Raw genomic sequence first — 21545 nt, forward strand, 5'->3', positions numbered from 1 at the left:
CTATAAAGTATGCATGACAAAAGCCAATAAGTGTCCACTGACATCGCAATCACATTGGATTCTAATTGGAATAAGACACGTAGATCCTGTAGTTGGAGACAATATAGCATGTCAGGTCTAATCACAACCGCAGCAGTAATACTACACAACTGCCTAATGACGGGGGGGACACTGAAATGAGCACTATGGCCAAAACCAAAAAAGAAAAATACAATACAGCAAGACAAAGAAAGAAAAGAGAAAATGGCAGCGAGCAACCAACCATACCAGGATCTCCCATCCACACAGGGTGTCAACAATTTAGGAATACTTCAGGTTGAAGGGGTTTGTAACAGATACCACGGTTCCCAAACCCAGTTATGGGCATAGCAGTTTTGAAGTGAAATTGGATGACTACTTTTAATTTTCATGTTGTCCTCCAGAGTATAAGGGTTTAAGTAATGTGCTGCATATCCTGTATCGCCAACCAAAGTCACTGTGACATGCACTTTGTTTGTATTTGCAGCCTATGGCAATCTCTATATGCGAGCACAGCGGAGTCAGTTGATGCATATGAATCTGCGTTGGGGGCTGTTGCTCAACAGAATATGCTGCAGAAGCTTTGGATGGAGTGAGTAAAAGTGTTCTATCATTTCACATGAAACATTTCACACCTACAACTGTCATATTTATTGCCTTTTTTTCGTTTTCAGTTATCTTGCCTTTACTAACGGCAAACTTGTGGGATTCATAAATAAAGTCCAAGATTGTAAGCATTTTACAGATTTAGTTAACAGATGCCTACTGACTGTTCCTACACGGCACCCAACTCCTTTTAGCACAGCTGATTATTGGACCAACTATGAGTTTCACAATTCAGTAAGTTTCTTTTAATTTTTTTTCTACGTTAATATTCCCATATTTTCATTTGAAGACTTTTATTTGGGTTTTATGCCACTCCACCATTCAGCTTAAAACATTGAGCAGAACATCCAGCTTTAGAAAAGCTGTTCATTTCCGTACAAATTCTAAGAGCTCTTTCACACTGACGGGTTCTGCCAGCGGATCCGTCTGCTCAACGTGGGATCTCTCCGCTGATCCCCGCCGAGCAGGCAGATGACCATTCTATGTGTGCTCCGCTTATGTAGAGTATACACGGACAATGCCCGCTTTCCTCTATGGGTGGTCGATGTAAATGGACAGGCAGATGAGGAACGGATTTCTTATTCGTCTGTTTTTAGCACATAGAATCCAGTGCCGGCAGGTGTAAATAGACGCATGTCAGTTTACTCCTGCAGCTCCATAGAGGGCAAAGGATGGTCCGATCGTGTCTGCCTAAAAAAACTGACAGGCACACTCAGTCGGTCTGCCTGTGTGAAAAGGGTTTTGGCAGGTAACTTATAAAGTTTTTATGCACAATCAGTAGTGCAGTCACTAAACTGTGCTTCTTTTTCTGAGCAAAGTGTTACCTGATTTATTCTACTCCACCTCAGTGCAGCATGACTGGGCTGGTGGAAAGAGTCAGATTCCCTCGTGTATAATTCAGAAATGGGAATTGTTCAGTGTTGGTCCACAGCTGCCAATCCAATTCATATTTTTATAAATATGAATTGGATTGGTTGTTGGAGCTACATAGAATTGTTCTCATTGAAGACCATTAAGAAGAGGCTGTAATCTTCAGCATATGCCCGTCCCCAGGTTTCCATGTGTGTGGTGATTGCTTTGTGTTGTAGGCTTGCACTGTAATATAGACACTATAGCATTTTTATTGGGTTATGTTTTTGCTTTCAGGTTATTTACTTCTATGTGAGCTGTGTTCCCAAGTCGCAGCATTCTAAGATTTTGGAGCGCTTTTTCTCCATGATGCCTGCAAATCTTGGTCTTGCACTCAGGTGAGCTAATTGTTTTTAAAGTGTTTAAGAGTTCACTTGTTTGGATTCTGTTAGTAATACAGCAGCAGTGTTATTTTTAAATCGTATACATGTTAATTTTGATACTTAAACTGTCATTTCTTTTGCAAATTGTAAGCAATTTTTTTTTTAAAGGCAATCTACCGGTGTACCCTATGTTTTCTAATGATGACCTTTAAGATATGTGCGACTTAAAGTTGTAGCAACTTCAAAGTAGTTCATGCACTACTTTAACCTGTCTTTCATGCAACTTGAGAGCCATAGACTTCAATGTTAACCCTCAAAAGCTGCATGAAAGTAATACCTGAATGTAACTTGTGTGCAACAGTTTGCCACTAGTCAAAGCCAAAATTTTTCATGTTGCACCCATCCAAAGTTGCCTCTGTGTTGCACTCCAAAGTCGTACAAGTGTGAATGGAGCCTTCTAAGGAATATATAGAACTTTTATGCAAGCCTAGAAGCAAATACGAATGGCAATAACGAATCGCAGAATTAAAGCGGTGTTCCGCCTGGGGAAAAAGTCAGCAGCCACAAATACTGCAGCTGCTGACTTAATATATAGACACTTACCTGTCCAGGGAGCCCATGATCTCTACACCCCAGTTGATTTTCTGTTCGGCTGTCAGGTGCATCCCCCACTGTTCTTAGTAAGGGAAACTGGCAGTGAAGCCTTTCAGCTTCACAGCCAGTTCCCTACTGCCCATGCACAAAGCTCACGGCGCTTTCTAACTGGCCCTGCAGGGGAAGGAGGCAGGGGGCTGAACTTTCGAGGGGCGATGCAGTCTCCCGGAAGTGGGGAAGGGTACCTGTCAAAAACGGATACCCCTCGAAAGGTGCCAGATGTGGCACTGGAGGAGGGAGAAGCAGATCAGTGGAAGTTCCACTTTTGAGTGTTTCCCCGCTTTAAATTGTTATACTGCTCAGCAATAAAAATTTTGTTTTTTAATTATTTACGTGTATTCTTCCAGGCAGAGCAGAAAAAATACAGCTGGCCATAGTTTTCAAACAAAAATTATCAGGAAAGGAATGTTCTAAAGAAGTTTTTTTTTTTTTTTTTTTTTTCTTCAAATCATTAGTCAGTTTGACATTCATTTTTGACTGCAGTGATGAGATTTAAAGGAGCAGGGTTGGATTTTTTTTTTTTTCTTGAACAAATTTCCAACAGTTTGTGGTTTTTTGCTTGGTAAAGTCCATTCATTACAAAAGCAAACTATCTTTTGAATGTTATAAGAATTTTTTTTTAAAAATTCTATCAATCTATGGCCAGCTTAAAAGGCTCTCCAATCTCCTGGCTGATGTCAGTGGTGATGAGTCGCAAAATCTCTTGCGGCAAACATTAAAGGCTTTCTCCAGCACCTTGGACCCATGTGTCACTTATGAGCTCTAAGCCTATACATTAAACAGGTCATCCTTCTTTTAGAAATTATTTTCTTAAATATATTTCCAAAAGCACAAGTACAGGTAAGCTGTGGTCAGTATAAATTGTGAGTTAACTGTTTTACAGAAAGACATGTTGTTGTTGTATAAATGCCAATGTACAAAGGAAAAACGCAGTAAGATTGTGACTAGCTTCTCTCAAATACCTTATAATTCCAAAAGTAGCTAAGATGTAGGAAGCAAAGAAGAAATATCTTATGCCGCATGTTTGGTGTGGTTATCTTGAATAGAGGACTGTATTGTCTGTCATCAAAATGATCTAGTTGGCATGAAGGGGAGTAGGGAAACTGGGGGAAGTGAGTAAGTACAACAACTTGGGCATTGGAAATGGTGATACTAGGTGTGCAGTAACTGGGGGAGAGGCAAGGAAAGGAAGACGAGTTGAAAGAGTATAATATTACCCATAATCCGCTGCTTCACCTCCATTAAGTTTTGGGTTGGCTGCCACCAGGCTTTAGCAATAGGTTGATGTGTTTCTAAGAAAATGATGCAAATTTTAGCTTGCACCTAGTGAGATGGAAAAGTAGGTTTGTGAAATAACACATACCATTGGTTGCGGGTTAAAGTGATTGTAAACCCTTACATATACTCAGTGAAGTTACTGGCCTCAAGTGATGCACAGAGATTAATCAGTGTACATAAGTTGTACATGTTTATCTGTGGCCATAAAAGTGAAAAATAAGGACAATCCCGCGCTATGGCTGAATTCAACAATATATTAGCTGCTTCCCTCAAAGTTAAGGTGCTAACGTTGTGAAATGTGGGTTGTATAATATGAGGGTGCTTAAACAAAATACTTAAACACAAAATTTAAAGAACGTGAAAAATAAAGTGCAAAAAATACTTAATACATATATACCACTGGTAACTTATTCCAAAATAATCCAGAAAATACAAAGTGCAAAGTGATAACAAATGTCTGAATGGGTTATATAAGAGTGTCTGTGTCTGTAAAAGATTTAAAGCAATTTAGGTCTTTACACCATCACCACTGGAAACCATCATGGAAAACGAATGACACCCGGTGGATAAGGGTAAGTAGCCTACTTACCAAAGCACCATGGCCCCTTTAATTAAAGACAGGTCAGGTGGAGCTTTGACAGATTTAGGCACTGTCGCCTGTGCTGGTGGACACCTATGGGATAAGCCTGGGGAATCACTCCATTTCAAGATTGCTCAGGAAAAAAGCAGGACCATAGCATAATTCCGTTTTATTTAAAAAAAAGTAAAAACAGCAATCCAAATGGCCTCTTTAAAAAGTGCCTGGTCTCGGCACTGAAGGGAAACCGCATTACGACAAAGCTTACGTTGAGGTGCATCCCAGTCACGTGTTCACTTCTGGTTTCTGCATCTCCAGGCGGTAGAACGTACACTGGCCAAACAAAGCGCGAGTGGGGCGGCTGCTTCACAACCCGCCTGGTATTGCATGTGGTTTCCCTTCAGTGTTGAGTCAAGGCACTTCGTAAAGTAAGAGGCCATTTGGCTTGATGTTTTTACTTATTTTTTTAAATAAAACGGAATTATGCTATGGTCCTGCTTTTTTCCATATTTTTTTTTCTGAGCAATCTTGAAATGGAGTGATTCCCCAGGCTTATCCCACCAGCACAGGCGACAGTACCTAAATCTGTCAAAGCTCCACCTGACCTGTTTTTTTTTTTTTATTAAAATGGTCATGGTGCTTTGGTAAGTAGGCTACTTACCCTTATCCACCAGGTGTCATTTGTTTTCCATGATCATTTCCAGTGGTGACGGTGTAAAGACCTAAATTGCTTTAAATCTTTTATGGACACTCTTGTTGTTTATCCCATTTACACTTTGTGTTTTCTGTATTATTTTGGAATAAGTTACCAGTGGCATATATAGTATTTTGCACTTAAATTTTCACGTTATTTAAATATTGTGTACACTTTTTTTTATTTATTTTTTGTTTAAAGCAGAAGTCCGCCGTTTTTTTTTTTTTTTTTTTAAAGCCAGCAGCTACAAATACTGCAGCTGCTGACTTTTAAAATAGTGACACTTACCCGCCCAGCGCGCCCGCGATGTCGTCACCCGAAGCCGATCTCTCGATCGTCTCTCGGGTGCTGCCGCCACCATCTTGGGTATGGGAATCAGGAAGTGGAGCCTTTTCGGCTTCATTTCCCGGTTCCCTACTGCGCATGCGCGAGTCGCGCTGCGCAATAAGGATGGTCCCCGCTGTCTCTGGGATCCGTTTGTTTCCCAGCAGGCAGCGGGGGACTTTCGGAAAGGGGCGTAGATTCTGCGGAAAGGGGCGTACCTTCTGCAGAATCTACGCCGGAAGTGGGTGCAGATACCTGTACTGTACAGGTACCTGCACCCCCCTCCCCCTGTGGCGCCAGAGGGGGGGAGGATTCCAATGAGCGGAAGGTCCACTTTAGGGTGGACCTCCGCTTCAAGCGCCCTCTTATATTATCTGCTGCCATGTCTGCAACCGTTCTAAGTGCTGATTTTCTAAAGCTCGTCTGAGTTCAGAAAAAAAGGGGGGGGAAGCTGGAATTACTCTGCAGAGCTCAGTGAGGAGTCCTCTGAGAACTGGTTAGAGGGAAGGTACACGCCCCCCTTCACACACCACACAGGAGCACAGCTGTGGCTGTCACTCTGCTGGAGGTACCTACCTTGTCACCATTTCTCTATTGGTGTCAGGGAAACTTTTCAGAAGTGATTTATGCTGATAACGGAGGCTCAAAGCAGCAACAGTACACAGGGCCAAAATTTCGGGTGACATTTTCCAGTTCAAAAAAAGACATTCTGCCCATGTGTATGTCGATCTGTGTGACAGAAGCTGGCCAGTTTATTTCAGATGTGCATGCTGGAAAATCAGCAGCCAACAGACTCTCAATCAGCGCTCTCAGCCAATGGCAGAGGGCACTGATCAGTGTCTTCTATTGGGAGCGGGGGGGGGTGTCCCCTGTCAAAACACAACAGCTCAGAAGGGGAGATTGCTGGACTAAAATCACATGGTTAGTACAGTGTCTCCGACTTGAGTAGTCAGTTTTTTGTTTAATTTGTGCAACCCCAACTGTTAGTGTGTACCAGGCTTTAGAGGCTCTTAATAGAGACAAGTACAAGCTATAGAGGGATATGCTTTGTTCATATTTTATGTCTGAAGTTTACAACCACTTTAAGTTTTTGTCAAGGATGATTTGGATATTTATATACTCTTAGCCATATCCATAGTCTCTGGCCTTTGAGGCATTGCCGCTAAGTACCCTTGAAAGCAGAGAGGAGGAACTGAAGCCCACGTTCACATCGGGCCATTTTGACATGTCAAATCGCAGCCTATTGCCAGTGTTCTATCAAAAATTGCCCCCGATGGGCCTGTGCATGCACAGTACCAAGCGTCACTCCAGCTGATATGTTGATCAGCTGGCGTGATGTAAATGGCGCATGCGCAGATCGTCAGAGGCATCCAACGCTATATAAACAGCGGGGGGAACATAGTTGTCAGATTGAGCCTCGCTGTTGTGGGGTGGGTTTTGTGTGTGCGTTAAAACCCTCCGTTCAACACACCAAACCTGTACTGCAACACAGACAAAACCCACCCTTAAGGTCATGGAAAACCTGCCCTGCAACATCGAGGCACAATCTGACAAGTACAGTCTCCCTCCGCTGTTTGCGTAGCTTTGAATGATGCCTGTTGAATACCATCTCGAAAAATGCCTCCAATCTGCACATGCGCTGTTCACACTGACCCATCTGGGGCAATTTTAGATGGCAGGCATTTCTCGATGGAACACGGCAACAGCTCTGTCCAAATCTGTGCGATGCTGACTTTGCGGCGCTGCACCAATTCCCAAAAGTAGTTCCTGCGCTGCTTTTGGTGACTTTGGGGGGGATTTCAATACACATCTGTGTGAATCCAGGCTAAAACCAGATTCAGGGTCATATACCAGCCAAACAATAGTTTGCAAGTGTTTTTCTGGGTTAAGATGTTGGTGGAGCATTTGACGGCTGCTGCTAACTAGATTTTGTGACAGGTCATCCTTCAACCTGTGTGAGAGCTGACATTTCTTCTCTGACTAGAAGAGTATATGAGCCATACGTATTTCTGGATACCAAGGCCAAACTTTTCAAAACCCATTAAGAGTGGGGGTTTAGATCCCTTTAGATGCTTTTTTTCTTTACTCATTCTCTTTAAATGGGTTCACTTTATAAGTGCAGTATTTCAGTTCTGCCACTCCACCCCCCAGCAATTCTGTAGTTATATAGTAGGGACTTTAGATGTAGTTTCCAAAGTCTAATCTTAACTTCAGGTGCTCTGCAATCTGCATGTGTGTGTGAAACCATCATGATGCTCTAAGGCAGTGTTTCTCAATTTCAGTCCTCAAGGTGCACCAACAGGTCATGTTTTCAGGATTTCCCTCAGATGAAACGACTGTGGTAATTACTATGGCAGTGAAACTTATCAAATCGCTTGTGCAAAATGTCAAGGCTGAAAACCTGACCTGTTGGTGCGCCCTGAGGACTGGAATTAAGAAACTGCTATAAGGGCTTGTTTACACTTGCTTCAAAATGTAGCATTGGAAATGCTTTTTTAGAACTATGAATGCCAAAGCCCCTGTCCCCAAATAAAATTGGAAATGCTTTTTTAGAACGATGAATTCCAAAGCCCCTGTCCCCAAATAAAATGGTTGGCTTACAGTCCCGTTTACATGTTGCTTTTGCTTCAAACGTTATACCCGCATGTCTTTTTAAAATCGCCTCGGAAGCCTCCATAAGTCTGACAAAACTCGCTTGAAGCACTGGCAGCTTTTAAGATGTTTTTATTGGGCTTTAGCTTTACTTCACTTTTTTGGGTGTATTGCAGGTATGAGATATCCCAGGGAGCTCTAGAAAACTAAAGCAAACCATTCCTTCCAGATGTAAATCCACTAGAGCCACCAATGAACTTTTAAATTCAAAATGTGTACTTCTGAGGAAAATAGCATATTGCAAATAAATGCTATATATAGATGGATAGATATAGGACTATATTGTCTTTTGTGGTGTTTCCTTTTTCATTGGATAACAGGTTATGCGTTCAGAAGCAAGGTGTAACACATTTCTAGCTCATACTATGTAGTTAGAGGTTTATGGACATCTGACCGTAATACATAGATGAGCTTTTTAGACACCCCATTCCAATTCATAGGCATGTTTCCACTAACTCCTCCCTGCCCTTCTGAACGAGGGTACCAATGAGCTGGGCATCTGCTGAACAGGGGAGCTAATGAGCTGGGGATCTGCTGACTTGGGGTACTACTACTGCACTGGGGTTCATCTGGGCCCCTTTAAAACAAATAGAAAATCATAACTCTCAGAGAATTTGTCAAGCTTCATTAACACTTAAAGAGGAAGTAAACCCTGATGGGTGTTACTTCCTCTTTTATTCCCTGCAAAGGCAAAGCATAATGGACTACTATGCATCGCATAGTAGCCCATTATGTGTCACTTACCTGACACAGGAGCCAGCGATGTCACCGCTGTCCCCTGTAGTCCGGCGCATCCATCTTTTCGGTGGGGTCTCGCAGCTCCGCCGCTGTCATTCGGCGGAGCCGCCATGACGTCACTTTAACACATAAAATGCATAATTGAAGCATCTTAAAAGCACATCAAAAAAAGGTAGGTGCTTTAATGTGCGTTCGAAGTCAAAGCAAGTGTAAATGAGCCCTAAAAGTCTTGTGAGGTGCACTGTTCTGTGAGTAAACTACATCTAGGGCAACTTTTACAGTACAAAGTATTATACCATTTCTGGAGAGCAGGGAAGGAGGGAGATTGAGCACTAATAGGTGCACTTATCCTTTTATAGTTATACAAGCAGCTTGACATTGTTTTACTATCACATGTACAGACAGTGTGTGTGTTATAATTATCCATCTCTAGGGTACTTAAGCAAGAATTGGAAGACAACAATATGCAAACTGTGAAAATGCAGTCGAAGATGTTTACGTATAACTTCCCAATGTGCCTGCCCATCTGGAAAATGTAATGTACAAATATTTTTGCATTTTATGTAGTGTGCAGGTAATGATACATTTTATATGATTTGTGATGGGGATACCAGTTTTGAGTAGTCTAAAGACTTTTATGTAATAAAAAAAATAGTGGCCCCTGTGTGTCACCTTAATCATTTAATTTTATTTTCTAATTTTGAAGCCATCTACTATTTATAATCATTCGAACTGATCATATTGTATTAGTTTCCTTTTTGAGTTGTATGTCTTCATCCTCTGGTAGTAATTTTTTTTAACGTATAGTATATAATGTAATTAATCTTTCTTTTATTTGCTACCCTTAGAGCCATTGCAGCCGAATCTTTACTAAAGGGACAGAAGGAGGTAAGTTTTTAAAAGTTGTATTGCTATAAAGGAGAGCTGCAGGAGCAACATTACTGGTATTAATGGGGTTTCATTATGACTTTGTATTATGTATTCTACAAGTAGTACTTATATATTCATTCCAAAACAGGAATGAAAGCTAGCCAAATGTTGCAACTTCCAGAACATTGCTTGTATGAGCTTAAATACTTGGCCTCCCTCATTTAGTTTGTTCCATTTGGGCTGGGATCGAACTGCAGCAGAGTAGTGGATGCAGATGAAAAGAAATGGGACCTGCCCTACTGTATTCCACAGTCTGCGTATTCTGTGCTCATGCTACAATTACTGTTCTCTTTGGGATTCAGTGAACGGAACATGCAGTACTTGCTGAGGTCCTTTGACCAGACAGCAAAAAGAACACATCTACCATGCTCACTGACATGGCACAAATGTGAATGAGGTGTCAGTAATGTCTCGCCATCTAGTAGATTATTAAAGTAAAATGGTGTATACAAAATACTTATCTTGCAATCTGGTCAGTTCTGCCTGAATGCTAATGCTGTATGGCTGTGCATTAATGTCCCGGCCTCAGGCATCTTGAATTGAGATTGCATGACTAAAGTGCCTGCATTTGGTCACATCACTTGCACTAGCAGTGGAATGGGTGAATGATAAATGTCACTTGCTTGAAGCTTTTTTTTTTTTTTTTTTTTTTTTTTATATTTAACCACTTGACCTCTGGAAGGGTTTACCCCTTTCACATACAGGCCATTTTTTTGTTTGCTGTTTAGCACTGCACTACTTTAACTGGTAATTGCATGGTCATGCAATTCCGTTTCCAAACTAGATTTGTATTTTTTTCCTTATGTGATCACCACTTTGCTCATCACTTTTTTTTTTTTTTTTTTTTTTTTTACTTTTGTGATATAAGCAAAAACCGAGAGAGCTTGGGGGAAACAAATGTTTTTTTACTTTCTGCTATAAAACAAGCAATAAAAAAAATGACAAAATCAAATTTCTAAAGTTTTGAAAAAAATTCCAATAAGTGTATATTGATTGGTTTGCATGAAAGTTATAGCACCTACAAACTATGCTGATTATATACTGAAATTATTTTTCTTTTTTATACTAAGAATGGTGGTGGTCAGTCACGGAACTGTGATAGTGCTGCAGTCAATCTGACACTAATGCGGGGGACTTGCTAACTGCCAACAACATCACTAGTGACAGTAATACAGTGATCAGTGCTAATCTACATGATCACTGTACAAATGACACTGGCAGTAGAGGGGTTAACATCTGGGGTGATCACATGGTAAAATGTGTCCCTAACAATGTGTAAAGTGTGCTGCTTTTTACTACAGATCTTTGTTTCTTATCCCAACTTTGCAGATATGAGAAACAAAGATCATTCCCTGATTAGGCACAGCCGCTCAGCAGGTCCTAGCTATAAATGATTTGCTGGGACTTGCTGACAGTCTCCTGTATACAATTACAGTGGGTGGGGGGGTTTAATACATATTACTCATAATGTGGTTATACTAAATCTGAATTTATATTTACAGCATAAAACTCATGTAGGGACGTAAGTTGCTTATTTTAAGAATCTGGTGATTTCCTTCCAAAGAGAATAGGTCATGTAGTGCACAAATAATGTAGCGTGGATGACTGTTTAAAATTAAAATGTTTATTTTTTACTCCTAGTGACCCATATGTATTTTTCTCTTCCCTCCTTTTCTCAAATGCACCTTGTTCTGCAGGTCCATCGTTTGTATGAAAGAGCACTTCAGAAGTTGCCTCTGTGTGCTGAACTCTGGAAAGATGTAATGTTTTCATCTGTTTTTATTTGTGGGGGTTATGCATATAAATATTTTTTTTGTTTACCATGTCTGTAGTTGTGTGCGCAGTACATCATCCTTACCGGTTGTGCTTCCCCATCTTTTGCAGCAACTCTTGTTTGAAGCATCAGGAGGAGGTAAAACTGATAACCTGAGAAAACTAGTTTTCAAGTGCCAAGAGGTTGGAGTCAGCCTAGATGAGCTCTTAAATTTAAAAACAGAAAGCAAGAATCACTGAACACTGGTTGGTTGCATTCATGCCAAAGTCCTATACTAAATTGCCAAAACGGTCCTGAAAAGTCTGTTTCAGATTAGCATATGAAAGTCAGACGACCTCTGAATCAACAATGCTTTCTGTAACTGGGAAATCTAAATTTATTTCCCATCTTTAATGGAAGATTTGAATCCCAAACTCATGCCTACTTCTAGGCCCAACAAGATTCTCTCTTAACATCATGTCCGTAAGTATAGTTAAATCGACTGCTGTTTTATTGTTTGTCTGTTTTTGTGTTTATTCTCCTCTTACCCTTGATTTATTTTGCAATCCCCTTTTGTCGTGCCGTTTTCTAACTTGCTTGACTCTCTCACTGATGCCTGTGAGACCTTCTGGTTAGCTATGGAGACTGCTGTTTACAATCCACTTAGGAACACTCAGTCTCTCTTCAGTCTTCTTAACCTTTACTTAATTTCTTCTCATTTTAAAGATCTCTGGGGAACCGAGTAATTTGTATAGCTAAGGCAAAAAGCAGCAGGCCCTCAGCAGAAGCAAGGCCATCAGTCTGCTAAGTGCACTTGAGGGAAACCCCTTTTTCTATTTCTGTTTTTCGTTTTTTATTTTTTCGTTTTTTTTTTGTTTTTTTTATGTCCCCTTTACATTACTGAGCTTTGGACTCTAAAATGGAGACTGTTAAACTTGAAGACATAAGATACTATTGCAAAAAGCCAGAGCATCAGAGCCGAAGAGTGGTCAAATGATATGTGCAATTTTTCTTTGTTAAGTTTAATTTATAATAAAGTTTAACAGTATATAATGGAAGACATATGTTTTGTATTCTGGTACTACCTTGTGTAGTATGAAAACTGTTTATAAAGATATTTTAAATATAAAATTTTTAAAAAATAAAATCTGTCTGACTTTTTTTTTCTTCCATGTGTTACAGCTTTTACGTGTGTTTTAATCTTGGTACCAAATGGGGATATTTTTTCCTGGGGTGGGGCGGTGTCTTATGCTAGTTCCTACAAATTAAAGCTGACTTTCTATGAAAATGGAAAGTCTAGTAGGCCACCTGCCATCCAATCAATATTGGCTACAAAAAATAAAGTACCTCTGTCTTGGCTTATGGGAGGTGCAGACATTTTCATGCCTCACCATTGCCTCCTGTAATAGCTGGGCATTTGAAATTCTGCAAGAATGTGCCACCGGTACAGTGCCAGTAAGATTCAGTGACATTCCCTCTGAGAATCTGGGGTTAAAGTAAACGTTTGTTGTAGTTAACTTCCCAATTTCTTGTGGTGTAAGGTATAATTATCAGATCCAGAAATGTAGCCAACTCCTTGATGGTGCAGGTAAATTTTTATTTATTTTCATTACTTTCATTACATAACAAACAATTATACATACACATATATGAAGCGAACAGAGCTCAATCCAATATAAAATATAGCAACTGGTATACATTAAAATGGGTATATAACAATTCTGCGGTTATATCTCTGCTCAACCATAGTCTTTTAGTGATCAGGAGTTTTCCTTTAGTCTTTACGTGGCGGTTGGAATGGTACTCTCAGCTCTAACCCATAAGTCCCACATCTTTAAGAATTTTTTTGGGGCATCCTCTGGCTTCCTAGGTCAGCTTGTATAACGGAATAGCATGGTTAACGGTAGTAAGCCAGAAGGCTATGGTGGGAGAGGATTGTGATTTCCAAAGGATGGTTATCGTTTTTTTTTTTTTTTTTGCGTAGAATACTATCCACATAAGTTTGTACGTTTTTAGATATGCCCTCATCATCAACATATCCTAGTAAGCACCTCAGGGGATTAGAAATATTTGGTATTTGGGTCAGGGAGCTAATAAATGCCATGACCTCTGACCAAAACTTCCTAATCGGATTGCACTCCCACATCATATGGTATTGACTTCATCCTTGGCAAAATATTAAAAGCTTTCCAGTGCCACAAATTGCAAAAAACTATTTTGAATACAGCAGTCATATCAAAGCTATAGAAAACTGATTTGCTTTAACAGTCCAGTGTAAAATACATGAGTAATCTAGACACAAGCTCAAATACATGAACAGATAAAAACAAGTTGCTACAAAATTTTTGCAATAGTTGTACTCCCAATAGCAAATATTGAGTGCACCTGCTCATGCCCAGTGGTACGTTTTCCTGTGCCAGGCTGGCTTTAAAATGCCAACAAGAATATGCCTACTTTTAGATTTGTCTCAAAATGTTTTGGGGGATCTCGCCCTTTGTCGAGTGATAAGGTGCTCTTGCATTGGATACTGGGCATAGTGGTACAGCTAGAGCATTTAACAACCAATACACGCAGGTCTTTCAGGACTCCTGTTTATGGGAATATGTTTGAGCTTCTTGACTTACCGATACAAGCCAATGTGATGCAAAGGCAATTTAGAAGCAGCTTGAAGTAACCCAAAGACAAAAAACACCATTCTGAAGTGAATTAAATGGTTGTGTGAATGAGCCCTACTAGATCCACCTTTCATAACATGTTTATATATTGTGGAATTAAATACCATTCAAGCGAATTGTTTCTTATGCACAATGAGCAGAAAAACTGCAAAATGCCCCCCAAAAAATGCCAGTGTCGCCATTCGCTCCCTCCTATGTACATGTATAAAGTTGGCCATACACTAAACTATCTGATTTGCTTTAGATTCATCAAAGAGATGGAATAGGTGGACCCGCCTATCTATCCATTCACTCTGTCTATTCAGACAGACCCTTGCACTAAATCAGGCGTATTTAGCTTGTGGGCTAATTGTGGCCTGGGCCTGTCTTGAAGGGTACTGGGGAGGCTGTGCAAACCTAGCAGCTGTGACAGCCCACATTGACAAGCCAGGCAAAATCATGCCGGAGATGCCGTGCAAACATAGTTGATGGGTTCAGGGTTTGTAAGTCAGCTGGTGTGCTGCTTCCTTTCTTACTGATTTTGACATCCCACATCTACATACCAGGAAGTCCTGAAAGTGGTTGTCTTGCAGGTTTTTTTTTTCTGGGGTGTTTACAAAGGCATAATGAGCTAGTATGCATAGCATATTGCCTCATTATGAATTACTTACCTTAGATCGGAGCTACTTCTGGGTGTCGTGGGCTCCTGCACTGTGATTTAGCCAGAGCCGCGATGACGTCACTGCCGTGCATGCGCGCGGGAGCTGCCGCCATGCTAGCTGAAGCAATGGCACGAACGTGCTGTTGCTTCAATGCGCATGTGCCGATGATGTCAAAAACAAATGCTGATACAGGGAATATCTCCTAAACTGTGCAGGTTTAGGAGATATCCAGGGGTAGCTAGAGGTAAACCTTATTTTAAGCTTACCTCTAGTCAAAAGGGGCTGTAAAGGGTTTACAACCACTTGGACTTTTCTATCAAACACACCAAGGGCTAAGGTAAGGGCTTAGCCAAAGAAAGCTTTTATTTTTCTGCAAAAGAGGTACATTAATGTTATATTGGAACCTAAGGGAATTTAGAATAAAGAAAAAGGTGAAGTTCACCTTTAGAAAGGTACCCAGCATCTTTAGAACCGTTTTTAAATACTCATAAATCCTTACATGCTCACCCCTGCTCAGGAATGTTTAACAAAAATATCCTGTATGTGCTTCGTTATCGGCTGAGAACTATAGAAACCACCCTCTTGTGTTGTATGTTGGTGGATATCTAGAGTCTGTGTTGGACAAGACACTATAAGGCAGGCCATACCTTAATCATTTTTTTTTTTTGTTCAGCCAGTGGGTTGAGCAAAAAAGACCCGATTCTCCCATTCACACATTTGAGGTGGATGAGGGGAATCGCTCCCACTAAGACTTGGTGTTATGTCAGGGAGACTTCCCCGCCATCAGAATATACTGCTCAGTGCTAACGACACTGATCTTTTGGGAAAAACCCAGACAAGCTTGTTGTGCGGTTGATTGGCTTCTGTACAACCAGCTTGTCCGTGCCTGGATCAAAATTTGGCTGGTCCCTGCTGAAACTGCCCAAATTTCAATCCAAGTATGGCCACCCCAAGACTGTCCAGAAATTTCTCGAATTGGCCATGATGCCTTCTGCTTAAAACCATCTAAAAGATTATTTTTAAGGCATGCTGTGTGAATGGAAAACATCACAACCGTATAATGTGGTTAGACTGCAAAAGTGGAAAAACACTTTCAAATGGTTGGAAATGGGGAGATTTATTAAGAGTTATGGGATTGCTTACCTTTACAAAAAAAATCGTAGTTCAGAAGCTGTTAATAACGTCGGCTCTGAATTCAGAATAGTTCTGTAGCATGCTCATGTTGCACTCTACAACCATTGGCGTGGTTGTCTTATTGCCTCTTACCTCGGCCCTTCTCCTAATTTTCCCTGGTTGATGACCATAGTGCCAACTGCAGCCAGCAAGCTCTTATAAACTGGATATGACTTTCATAAGGAACTATATATAATATTAATCTATAGATATCATAAAGTACACCTCTTTCCACTCACCTATCAAGAAAATTATACAGTACCACCTCCAAAATGTTGTCTGGATTCTGAATGCAGTAGATTTAGGAGAAAACAGAAAATTTTGCACGTTTTCTGCCTTAAGTACAATTGCAGTGGTTGCTAGAAAACATTGGCAGTTCACCAACTGAATTCACTTGTTTCCTGGCATAACACTTCAAATTACTGAGGATCAGGTCTAATGTGGTATAAAATGGTAAACTAAATAAAATGGTGTTGGTGGAGCTAAAGGTGCTGGAAATAGACTTCTGCAAAATAAATCCAGGTCTGCCTTTTTCTCATTATTATAAAGGATTGGTTTAGCTACAAATCCCAAGTAGAAGACTATGTGGTTGATTTACTAAAATTGGAGAGTGCAAAATCTGGTGCAGATGTGCATGGTAGCATATCAGTGTCTAACATTTGCTTGTTCAATTAAACTGACTATAAAATCTGGAAGCTGATTGGTTTCTGTGCAGAGCTGCTTCCAGATTTTGCACTCCAGTTTTAGTAAATCAACCCCATTGGGTCTTTGGAGTTTCCTACCAGCCTTTGAAAGAAAAATCATATTCTGTGGTTCTAAACTATTTTACAGCAGTGATTCTACATTTCAGTAACCCTAACCTTGTTAAAAAAGCGACAAATGTGGGATCGGCACTGAACAAAGCACATGATAATATTGGCTACTGCACCTGAGTCTGATAAAGTTGAAAGACATCTGGAATTTGCAAACAGTAAGTTTAAGTGTAAAATCACTGGCAATTGTGCCTTGAGGCAATGAACCAAGAATTTTGATAGGGCTGTATAAAGCCATTATCTTCTGGCAGCTGACAGTAAGCTTTCAAATGGAAAGTTACCCATTTCATCTGCTCTAACACATACTTTCTTTGCTCCAAGACACTGAACAGCTCTTTGGCCTATAAAAAGCCCAATTTAACAACCAAATTTCCACTTAAAATATCTTACTTTGCTGGCAAATCAGGGAAAGCAATGGGAAGTTTATAGCATCAAGCAAAGGAATCTATCCGTAAAAGCATTATTTTTGTCCTTTAGTCTCTGAATTACCAGTTCTGAAAATCTCTTGTTATATTCCCTTACTTAAAGCATATCGAAACATACAAAACAAATACTGTTTTTTACCAGTCCTAAAGTGAGATGGCTGCTTTAGGTTTTTTTTTGGGGCTTTTTTTTTTTTTTTTTCAGTTTGTATTTACCTGGTAATGTGGTATATCACATTAACTTGCTCTTCTGTGTTTACCATCACTTCATTATACGTATGTAAGGAACCAAAATCGTCGGACAGGCAGTACTTGCCTTTATTCATCTCCATTACACGGTGGATTAATAGGATTGGTAGTTTACAAAGAAGAGGTAACATTGTCTATGCTGTTTTAATGAACAGATATTTTCAATGCTTGTTAAAAATGTTAGCTTAAAAAAAAAAAAAAAAAAAGATTAAACTAATACAACCACATTTAAGGACTGGTAATCTACAATATATTCGTTTTTTTTTTTTTTTTTTCGGTTTTAGATGTGCTTTAACCTCCCTGGCGGTAATCATGACTGTGGCTCGGGGTTAATTTTCAATACTAAAAGCGGTAACCCCCGTGCCATACTCGGGATTACGCCACAGTAATCATGTACAGTTGCATACCTAGTCCCTAGGATCCTGCGATTTCCTCCCACTGTGTCCTCCGGCCGTATCCTTTGCCTGACACTTCAGTGTTCTGGGTTCTGTTCCCTTCAAGCGTTGACACATGGGGCAGGAACCTGTGGCAAATTCAAAAAAGTACAAACCATAACATACGCACACAATACTTTGTAATCTGTTAGGATTACATTACTGTATCAAATCATTTATACTCAGTTTTGTCCTTACTGCTTTGTCCAGTGCCCTGCTTGCACTTTTACCATTCTTTCTGCCTGAAACTTGAGAAAGTCCATTGCATCCAAAAAACATCCCTCTGTCAAAAGCGGTTTTAGAACAGCTAGAAAGCAGCGATAGTGAATTAGAATGCGCTTGCAGAATTGAGCGATGGTGATTCGTGGGGAAAATCGCCAGACACTGAAAGTGACGACAGCGACAATTCTGCAACTGAGCTCAGTGATGTGTGAACTTGGTGTTCTATTGACTGTGGTACAGCACACCCCCCAAGATTCCTATTTAGTAGAACATCTGGTATGAAAGTAGATGTTGAAGACAACAACCCCTTGGCATGCTTACAGCTATTTCTTATCGATGAGGTTATTGAAAAAGTAGTTACTGAGACAAACTGGTACCTAATAATACTGCAGGGAGTGGTGCAGAAGTGGCAAGAACAAATTAATTACTTGCCACTCCATTCTTTGGCACGGTCATGTCAGAGTACAGATTTTCCCTGATCATTAAATATTTACACTTTGAAAACAACAAAGAATTTGCTGAAACTACTCATCCTACACCAAAATTAAAGACCATTTGCGAAGCATGATTTGGTGTAAAATCCTACGTGCTATGCGAATCGTCAACTGACTACATTTGGATTTCAGTCCTATATACTGGAAAAGTAAGAAAATTCAATCCAAAATAAAGCAACTATGAAATTACAACATCTTCCGTTCTTTCACTCCATTAACCATTGCTAAATCAGGGCTATTGTGTAACAACCGACAACTTTTATACGTCTCCTGAACTTTGAGTTTTTTTTTCTGCAAAATAAAACAGATGCCTATGGTATCTTCTTGATCAATGCTTGTGGAAAGCCTATATTCTGCTAAAAAAAAGTGACAAGCCTTCATTCTGACTTAATTTGAAAAGTTGCCGAACATATCTTTGTGAACCACCAACGGCTGTGAATAGAGCTGGGCGTTGTGCTGTTGGCGTTGTGCTGTTGGCGTTGTGAACGCAGAATGCCTGACTAGACTACCAACCGAGAAAAAGCACCTACAAGATTGTGCGTGGTTGCTGCTCGAAGTGAGATGACAGTGGAAAAAAATATCAGAAAGGAAACCAGGTTCCATTGTCCAGATTGTGATGTCCGACTTTATGCAGTACCATGTTTCAAAATGTATCATACCCGGGTTGTTTACTAACCCAATATGCAATGACTAGTAATATTGCACCATGGACAAATTTCTGTTTTTTCGATTTGATTACATAATTTTTTTTAAATTTCTTTTATTGTGTTTTTTTTTATACATTACATAACACAAGCAACATTGCAGGCAAAATACCTACTACTTCCCAAGGCCTCGCAGGGCCAATAACTTCGAACTAACATAGTTCAACTACCAAGAAACAATATTTCCCTCCCCCCAAATATTGACCATCAGATCCTTTCCAGGAAATTAAAAACAAGAACACCCATAAATTCAACAGTGTTACCATGTCATTCACCAGGCAGGATGCTTAGTACTAGCTGAGGAAATAAATAGGCAAGCACGTATTCAGGAACTCTCTGTGTGATCAAATGATTAGCCACCTCATGTCATCCAATATTTGGGACTATATCACCACCCAAACATGCATATGTATTTTAACCCACAGTAGAAGAAGAGTCAAGTCATGCTTGCCACAGTTTGTAAAACAAATTTGTGCAACCTCTTTACCTATAAGTTGCTCTATAAAGATGGATCGCAGAGTTTACCAGTCCCTTCCAATATGACAAGGTAGGAGAATTTGGCTTTTTCCAGTGCAGTAGGGTAACTTTCCCACTATAAACACTGGATTTGTGAACAACTCCAGAAAATATGTTCCGCGTTAGCTGGGGAGAATGAACATCTCCAACATTCCCCACTAGAGGAGGGATAAATGCGTGCCTACCTAGATAATGTATAGTAAATTTGATGTAGGAATTTAAACTGTATCAAACGGTCCCTGCAGACACCAAGTGCTTGAAGGGGTGTTCGCAAGTGTCGTCCCAATCTTCCCCCTGGATATTTGTGCTTTCACTCTCCCACTGTTCCCGACATCTGAATACTTTTTTTTTTTAAATAGAGATTTGTACATTGCTGATAATGCTTTAATCAAGTCCCCATCTAACAAGAGATCTTTGAGGGCTGAAGGGAGATGCTCCACCTTTTGACTACAGAATTGTGCCTGAAATGCGTGGCGCAGGTGCAGATAGCGAAAGAAGTATGAGTTGGGTAAGTTATGTCTTGCCTTCAATTGAGAGAAAGTTATGAGTTCCCCCTCCCTGGTGATATCCCCAAACACCTTAACGCCTCTACTGGCCCAAATCATGGGATCTGGCAAAAATGAGGGAGATTTGGATTCATCCACGGGGGGTTACCGAGGGTGTAACTCCAACATAGCTAGGAGATGTCAGGTTTGTAGTAACTTCCCAAGCTTTTATAGTCCCCTTCATTGTCTCAGGCTGGATTTTGGGCCTCTATACAATGCCAGCTGTAGATTCTCGTAGGACCCCAACTGTACAGCTTCTATGACTGTGGCAAAGTCCCCGTCATCCGCCAGCACCTAACAAAAACCATCTGACCAGCCAGGTAGTATTTTTACCAATTTGGGAGCGCCAATCCCCCCTGACCCCAAGGTTCTTGTAGTACCTTGATGCCTATACGAGGTGACTGGGGGACCATTAAAATTATCCTGTTCAGTTTTTGAAAATATGCTCTAGGAAGCCACAGGGGGGAATGATGTAAGAAATATAGGATTATTGGCAAGGTGTTCATTTTGAGGAGATTGATAAGCCCATGTAATCCTGAATGTTGGCTGTAATTTTACCACCCAAATAAGTGATAGAGGAAACCCACTGATACAGGGACTGTTGGGTCCCTGCATCAGGACCCAACGGTAGTATGGATGACTTGCCCCAGTTCACCCATAGGTCCCGAAAGGAGGCAAATGTATTAAGTATCAACAAAGTCACTTGAAGAGATTGTCCTGGGTCCCTGAGGAAAAGGAGCAAGTCAGCATACACTGCAATACATTCTTGGATATTTCCCACCCAACTTGCTCCCAATTCTTTAGACTGCCTAAGTGGTCTTGCTCTGGGCTCCATCATTAATGCAAAGACTCGGGTATTTAACTGCAGATGTGTGAACAACCTCCTCACGTTTGTGTCTGTCGACATCCCAAGCATGAATCCTGTCTGGTCCATGTCCATCAAGGATGGAATGACCTTGACCAACTGCGATGCCAATACTTTAGTAAAGATCTTCAGATCCATATTGGACAATAACAAGAACATTCCTGTGGGTCTTTACCTGGTTTTAAGAGAATAACCATATATGCCTCCATCATTGAAATCGGAAGGGCCCAGTGATCCAAGCGGTGAGCGAAAAGCAGATTTAGGCTAGGGGCTAACTTTCGTATACAATTTGTAGAAGTCTGCCAGGAATCCGTCCGGACCCGGAGCCTTCTGGGGT

General features: G+C 40.5%; 1 protein-coding gene across 1 annotated transcript in view; it reads left to right on the forward strand.

The window, feature by feature from the left end:
- The window catches only part of ZFC3H1 (zinc finger C3H1-type containing), a 156083-nt gene extending 143480 nt beyond the window's left edge, over nucleotides 1-12603 (forward strand). The window contains exons 29-35 of the mRNA XM_077468543.1: nucleotides 506-610; nucleotides 693-858; nucleotides 1771-1871; nucleotides 9207-9308; nucleotides 9622-9661; nucleotides 11401-11463; nucleotides 11588-12603. Of these exons, the coding sequence (XP_077324669.1) occupies nucleotides 506-610; nucleotides 693-858; nucleotides 1771-1871; nucleotides 9207-9308; nucleotides 9622-9661; nucleotides 11401-11463; nucleotides 11588-11716 (706 nt within the window). The 3' untranslated portion in view covers nucleotides 11717-12603. The remainder of the gene's footprint in view (nucleotides 1-505; nucleotides 611-692; nucleotides 859-1770; nucleotides 1872-9206; nucleotides 9309-9621; nucleotides 9662-11400; nucleotides 11464-11587) is intronic.
- Nucleotides 12604-21545: the final 8942 nt, after the last annotated feature.

This window comes from Lithobates pipiens, unplaced genomic scaffold (assembly GCF_037356315.1).
Source record: "Lithobates pipiens isolate NorthernLeopardFrog02 unplaced genomic scaffold, aLitPip1_a1.2 Scaffold_8, whole genome shotgun sequence".
Taxonomy (NCBI): Eukaryota; Metazoa; Chordata; class Amphibia; order Anura; family Ranidae; genus Lithobates; species Lithobates pipiens.